This window comes from Dipodomys ordii, unplaced genomic scaffold, assembly GCF_000151885.1.
Source record: "Dipodomys ordii isolate 6190 unplaced genomic scaffold, Dord_2.0 Scaffold105, whole genome shotgun sequence".
NCBI lineage: Eukaryota > Metazoa > Chordata > Mammalia > Rodentia > Heteromyidae > Dipodomys > Dipodomys ordii.
Window position 1 is genome coordinate 2,460,701 of NW_012267321.1, and position 7,311 is coordinate 2,468,011.

The 7,311-nt window shown below is 42.7% G+C and overlaps 1 protein-coding gene and 1 pseudogene across 1 annotated transcript; one reads left to right on the forward strand and one right to left on the reverse strand.

The window, feature by feature from the left end:
• The window catches only part of LOC105994199, a 58,309-nt pseudogene extending 52,602 nt beyond the window's left edge, over positions 1 to 5,707 (reverse strand).
• A 673-nt stretch (positions 5,708 to 6,380) lies between these two features.
• On the forward strand, positions 6,381 to 7,294 carry LOC105994200 (vomeronasal type-1 receptor 4-like). Its single transcript, XM_013027622.1, has 2 exons — positions 6,381 to 7,102; positions 7,276 to 7,294. Exons 1-2 carry the CDS (start codon positions 6,381 to 6,383, stop codon positions 7,292 to 7,294), a joined length of 741 nt encoding a protein of 246 aa, XP_012883076.1.
• Positions 7,295 to 7,311: the final 17 nt, after the last annotated feature.

Below are 7,311 nucleotides of genomic sequence, written 5' to 3' on the forward strand. Positions count from 1 at the left end.
AAGGGAAACCATGGGACCTATGTTTCTTTGGGTCTGGCTTACTTCACTTAATATAATTTTTTCCAAGTTTTTCCATTTCCTAACAAATGGGGCAATGTCAGCCAGAATTTTTATACCAACTTTTAGAAATATTTACAGAAAGCATAACAAAAGATGGTTGCCTAACAATAAGTATGGATTTAGTTATGCCGCTAAACGAGCAAGTAGTAAAAGGACAATTAGAACAGGTGACATTAAAATAATTAGCTCCTACCGAGATATTAAACAGTCAATACATAATGACATTGGGCGGTGATACACTACTCATAATATTTTTTAAAAGTGATTAATTGGGCCAGGTTATGTTGTTGAGTACAGCCACCAGCATCCAAACATGATGTTGAGGATGCCCAATCATCCACCACAGTCCAAGATTGTAAGATTAGCTCCAGACCAGTCCATTAATTGAGAGTTAGTTCCAGAAATATTGGTAACAAATGGTTGTACATGCCTGTACCTTATTGGATGAGGCTCTCCTGTAGCTACTACTATTTGTGAAGAGTTAATGCAATGGGGTATCATATCAGATGGCGAAGAATTTGCATGAACTGGGTGCTCAGTTGAGAAAGATGTCATCTGTATATTGTACATTTGATTTTTGTCCATCATCCAAATTTTATGAGTCATGGATAGCAATATAATACACCCTGGAATGGAGCTTTTAGAGCTGGTGGTAAAGCAAAAAGGAATTCCAATGTCTGAAGCTGAGAAATTTCCCATTTTGCTGTGCTGGATGAAGGGATCCGGGGCTGTATTGTATGCTGATCTATTGACGTGAATGAGTACTTCAACTCCCTTCCAAGTTGTAGGGTGCACAATTGGGGGATCTCGCATGTAAGCCCAATGTGTCAGCGTTTGTGTCATCTGATTGAGCCTCCACAATCCTAATGCAATGCTCAGGGAACCAGCGGGATTTACTTTCTTCCTGCAAAATAACACAAACGTATCCTTGACCCCATGTTAAAACCAGATTGGGCCCATGCCAATCTCCTGTTAAAGGATCCTTCCACTTAACTTGGGCAAAAGTTCTTTGCTCTTTGATCTCTCTCTCTTTTTTTCTCTCCAAAAATCGCTGTGCTGTGAAAAGGCCATTACAGTCTAAGCTTAAAAAATTTAGTACAAATAAAGTGTGAAAGAATATTAACAGGAGAGAAGAGGTATAATTCCCCCCTTTTAATTTAAAATTTTGGTGTTTTAATAGCCAGTTGGCTTGTTTAACAATTTCTTGTCCTTGAGGAATATAGGGAATCTCTGTAGAGTGAAAAATCTGGTAAGATTTATAAAAAGTTTGAAAAGCTTGTCCAACATATCCTGGACCATTATCAGTTTTAATATGTTTAGGAAGTCCCATATTGGCAAAACAGTGTAGGGAAGGAGCAATACAATCTTTGCTAGTCTTCCCAGTAAAAGGAGTATCCATAATAAAATTAGAGTAGTTATATGGTAACATGGACAAAGTGAAGCCATCCAAAAAAATGGAATCAGGCAGGAGTTTAGTCTACTTTTTCCATCGTGGAGGTGGTCAGGGGAACGATGTACATTTCCTCCAGGTGACTGTCAGGCTGTATCAGCAGCAGCAGCAGGGTCTCTCAGTGGATCCAAGGGACTGTCACACCTCCTGCAGGGCTGTAAATTTCTTTTCTTTTCTTTCTTTTTTTTGGGTCCAGTCGTGGGGCCTGAACTCTGTACCTGGGCTCTATCCCTCAGCTCTTCAGCTCAAGGCTAGCACTCTACCACTTGAGCCACAGCGCCACTTCTGGCTTTTTTCTTTTTCTTTTTGTTTATGTGGTGCTGAGGAATCGAACCCAGGGCCTCAGGCATGCAAGGCAAGCACTCTACCACTGAGCCACCTTCCCAGCCCCAGGGCTGTAAATTTCTAAACAGACTGGTTATGGATACAAGTAATACATAGGCTTGGCTGGCTGTGGCCCCACTAGTTTTTAAGACTATTTAGATGATAACCCAGGACAAATTACCAAGATGACAACCTTTTTAATTAGATAGTTTTTTAAAATAATGCTGACTTTTTTAGGCAGATATAGAGGGCTCAGGCCTGTACTACTATTTTCCATGTCTTTCTTTTGTCTATTTTGTCACATTTTTTAAATGACTTTGGTCCCTTGTTCAAAAAAGGGGATGATGGGTGAAGATTCATCTGTAACTTCTTCAAACTGACTCATGGGTGTTGGTCATACCTACCCAGGAACCTATAACCTTAGTCCATTTTACAAAGAGTTTACCAGGATTAGATGTCATTAATAGCTATATTTTAACTTTTGACAAATGCACAGACTTTTTTTTTTGATTACAGCAGTGTAGCTTGTTTAGCACTTTGGTTTGTAAAAGCACTTTTAGGAATGTGACCGCTATTGACCCTAACAATGTCTAAGTCACCTGTTCAGGCCTTTATACAGATGTTAATAGAAACACACTCTTAGGTTTACAAACTTTTTCTTGAGCAGATAAACTTTATGTAGCTGATGTTAGCTTAAAAGCTATTGCCAATTAGGGCTTTTGGCACATACAGGGGTTGGGATTTAAACTATCCCCCACATTTTATAACTTTCGATTTTTAGTACTATCACAAGTTTCTGTCCCTACAAGGTAGATAGTCATGGATATTAGGCATGCTTACAACCTATCTTCCCATGACCTCCTTGCTCTGACCAATATTTGAAGGGCCATGCACAAATGACTCTAGGATTTGACATTCTTGTCATCCAAGCAGTGGCTTACTGCCTCTGGATGCTCCTCCATTGCTCTTGTCCCAGGAATGTCTTCTCTACACTGGGATAACTGTCTTATCTGTACTTTCCTTAGCTGGTTGCTGGACAGGAACTTGGGCCTGAGTGCTGTCCCTCAGCTCTACAACTCAAGGCTAGCACTCTGCCACTATGAGTCCCAAAGCAACTCTCTTTGCTCTTTCAGCACTCTGCTGGATGAGTAGAGGTGACAGTCTCACAGTGACCTTTTTCTGCCCGGGCTGGTTTTGAACCAGTTTGCAGATCAGTGAGTCTTAAAAAAAGCCACTTTATGCCAATTAAAAGCAACAAGGTGGTCAACATAGAAGTAGCTTTTAAGCATGCTCTTACCTGAAACTTATTAAGAGGCAAAGTTACATCTGACAAACTTATAAGAATCCTCTGTATTTTGATCTTGGCTTGCTGGAAACTTAAAAAACATATAAGAAAAAACTGGAATAGCAATTAAGCAATTGTTTTGGTAATCCTAATTTTTTTACTTTGAAGCAAATGTTAAGAACAATTTTACTTTTAAAATTTATATTCAGAAATCCATTAGTAATTTTTAAGCCTCCTATTAATCTCTTTAATTCTTTTATATTTTAGTTTTTAGTTACATTAAAAAAAATCCCTTAAAATGTCGAGGCCAAGTGTCACTCATTGTCTCTTTGCTGTTTGTTTTAAACCAGATACACATTAAAACTTTTGAACTCAAATGACAATATTTCCTTGTACGTGCTGTCAAGTGAACACAGGGATCAAGATGAACTTAGAGCTTTACTGTCAGCCCTGAAAAAATATGAGAGGTAATATTAACATATTATACTAGGAAATGAGATCCATTAATATAGCTTACGGTTACTAGATTTGAACTAATTTAATCATTGGATAATCTTATGTGTTAGTATATGATTTCATAAATGACTTTATATGAAGATGTAATAGTCATACTGCAAATATTTTGAATCCCTTTTGTGACTTAAATGTATAAATATTTAAAATTGTGTTGCCTTTCTGCTTTGCTGTTTAACAAAAAGATATTTCACAAAACAAAAGATGTAGCCTATTTCCATCACAAAGTACGACTAGGCCAGGAACAAGAAGGAAATCGTGTCATGTGCTGCCACATCTGTAGAACTACAGATCGCTGTGGAAAATGCAAGAAGTCAGACACAGAAAGGCAAATGCACTTTCTTGAAACAGACAAGAACAGAGAAGAGCAATTGTCAACAAGACCAGAAGGGTCCAAGTGAGGAATGGAGTCCATGCAATGAGGTAGACCAGAAACCCAAGGTGAGGAGTCACAGCTGACCCTCTCCTGAGCACAGTGACAAATTTCTGCTTCAAAATCACAATGGATAATGATGAAAATGAGTAGGGAATTAGAGAATGAAGCTACCTCCTCAGAAACAACCAGGCATGAAAAGAGATCACTCATCACCCTGCTTTCAGGAATATGCAGGAAATGCTTACCTCTAACTTCCAAATGTGGTCTCTAGGAATGAAAACAGTTTTAGAAAAAAATGGCCATTATTGCCAAAGAAACTCCTGTACAGGAAGGTCTCATTCTATTTTCTTTCTTTTTTGGTGCCAGTCCAGGGGTTTGAACTCTGGGCTTGGATGCTGTTGCTGAGCTCTTTTATTCCAGACAGGCACTCTACCACCAGAGAGTGGAGATAAGAATTGGAGATAAGAATCTCATGGGCTTTCTTCACCAGGCTGGCTTTGAACCTTGATCCTCTAATATCAGACTCCTGAGTTTGCATCAGTACAGGGTTCCATTTTTCTTTTCTAACAGCATATATGATATAAAAGAGAAGGAGACTGAGATGAGGAGGGCTGGGAAGGTGACTCAGTGGTAGAGTGCTTGCTAGCATGCATGAAGCCCTGGGTTCAATTCCTCAGCATCATCTACATAAAAAAGCCCAAAGTGGTGCTATGGCGCCAATGGTAGAGTGCTAGCCTTGAGCAAAAGCAGCTCAGGAACAGTGCCCAAGACCTGAGTTCAAGTCTCAGAACTGAAAAAACTAAAAGGGAAGGGACACTTTGGGTAAGAAACTTTGGGGACACATGGCTTACACACCACTGAGGTTGTTTACAGACAGTCATCTCAAGTTGGGCCTCAGTGTCGCCTGATGGCCTACTGGGATCCAGGAGAGGTAAGCGACTGCACCACTCCCCTGACCCTTGGAAAAGCACCCATGAGAAAGTGAAAAGTGTCTTGATAATTGTCACATGGGGGAAAAGAAAAAGTTTACTGAGAACTTGGCTTGCCACCCCAGGTGAAGGGAAATCACCGCTCCTGCAGGAGACAACCTCAGCTGCCGCCCACCTGGACCCCTATCTAAGGAGCCCTCTGAAACTCTGAAGTGCCCATGTGCATCTCGGAAATGACCCACCCTGCCACGCACATCCTGAGAGAAGAGGCGAGCACTTGTGTTCACTGCCACTGGAGAGGCACAGCCTGCAGAAGAGACTCCAGGTACACACTCTGGGTAAGGTATCACCTTAGGAGCAGGGATTCTTGATTGAACCCGGTTGCATAACAAAGAAACAGGGAAGGATAGGAATCGGCTAGGACAGTGAAAAGAACAGGGGTTCCAGGCCCCTCACCCCCAAGTCCTGTTGGTTCCTAACTTCGTTTCCCCTCACAGAGTCTGTCCTGGTTTATGACAAGTTAGGAGGAATACTGATTCTCCATGGACTGGGGAAGATATGTTCACATAAGTGACTCTAGAATGGGATTTGACCCTAAAATTGCCCCCTCTCTGTCTCTGTGATCCATCTCTTTCTTAACCTCCAACATCCCCAATGCATACCTGGTTCATCTTCCTGGTATTTCTTCTGTGAAATGTGGGCTCCATGTTGAGGAAAGGGTGAAACCTGGGACCCACTCCTGCAACCAGGGTATTGAAGTATAAGTGCATGTGACCCCAGGAACATGTCAGGTATGTTTCAAGCTTCTTTCTTTAGTCAGTCAGAGAGCTTGAACTTGAGTCTTGCCCATGTTCCTTGAGCCCTTTTTGCTCAGGGCTAGGCCTCTACCACTTTGAGCCACATATCTACTTTCGGTTTGCTGGTGCTTAACTGGAGAGAAGAGTCTCAGAGACTTTCCTTCTCTGCGATGGCTTTGAATTGGGAATCCACGGTCTTAGCCCCTGAGTAGCTAGGATTACAGTCTTGATCCACTAGGGTCTTGCTTGTTTATAATCTTAGATCTGATTCTACCGAGGAGAAATGCAGCTGCCTTCACTTCATAACCAGACTCACCTTCCCTTAATGCTATTTCTCCAGGTTTACCCATTTTCCTGAACATGCCATCTTCCACTTCCCGATGGATGAATAGAATTGAATTTTTCCTAATACATGAGAGACAGTAGGAGAGTATTTCCAGTGGTTTGAAGGCTGGATGGAGAATGTTGTGTTCCCTTGGCACCATGCAGGGCTCAGTTTCCCAAGCCAGGGCGTCTGAATGAGACTCAAGTTACAGAGAGGATGGGAGATGCTCATGTGTTTATGGGGGTGATCCTCTTAGGCCAGACTGTGGTTGGGTTTGTGGGTAATTTATCTATTTTCTCCCATTGTCTATTCCTTTCCAGCATGGGGAAAAGGATGATACCCACAGACTTGAGTATTAGGCACTTAATTGTGGCCAACTTCCTAAGTCTTCTGTGTAGGAGTGTTCCCCAAACCATGGTAGCTTGGGGCTGGAAAAATTTCTTCAATGATGTGCAGTGCAAAATGGTCTTCTATCTTCACCGAGTGGGCAGGGGGGTGTCGATTGTTAGCACTTGCTCGCTGAGCATCTTCCTTGCTGTCAGCATCAGCCAGGGGGACTCCAGGTGGGCAAGGCTGAAGGGGAGAGCCCACAAGCACATTGTTTCCACTGTCTACCTCAGCTGGGGGGCTTTCCTCCTGGTGAGCATTGTTAATCTCAAGTTCATGACTGGACCCAAAGCATACGAGAACATGACAAGCTTTAAGGCCTATGGATACTGTTCTTCCATGCGTCAGGACCCAGCTGCTGATGTGCTGTATGTGGCCATGCTCTCGTTGCCTGATGTTCTATGTCTGGGGCTCATGCTCTGGGCCAGCACCTCCATGCTTTTTATCCTGTACAGACACAAGCAGAGAATGGGACACATCCAGAGGATCAGCGTCTCCACCAGAGCCTCTCTCGAGTCCAGAGCTACCATAAGCGTCCTCCTCCTGTTGAGGGCCTTTGTCTCCTTTTATACCATATCCTGCATCTGTCAGATTTGCTTGACTGTGATTTACAACCCTAGCCCTGTGCTGCACTGCGGCGAATGCCTTCTCGGCCAGCGAGGAAGAACGACCACCACACCAGGAGTCTTCTCAGATCACGCTTTATTGGAGAGCCTTTGAATTGATGGGAGAGCTTGAGCGCGAGAGAGCGTGTACCCAAAGCATGGCTGTTTATATAGGGAGTAGGAACCGTTTTTCCCATTGGTCGTCTGCCTTTCGCCGTCACCAGGTGCCACGGGATTGGCTAGGGACTCTACCTGGCTCG

Bases quoted from the DNA above. Each gene is read 5' to 3' on its own strand.
- LOC105994200 (XM_013027622.1), top strand. From the start codon at position 6,381: ATGGGGAAAAGGATGATACCCACAGACTTGAGTATTAGGCACTTAATT.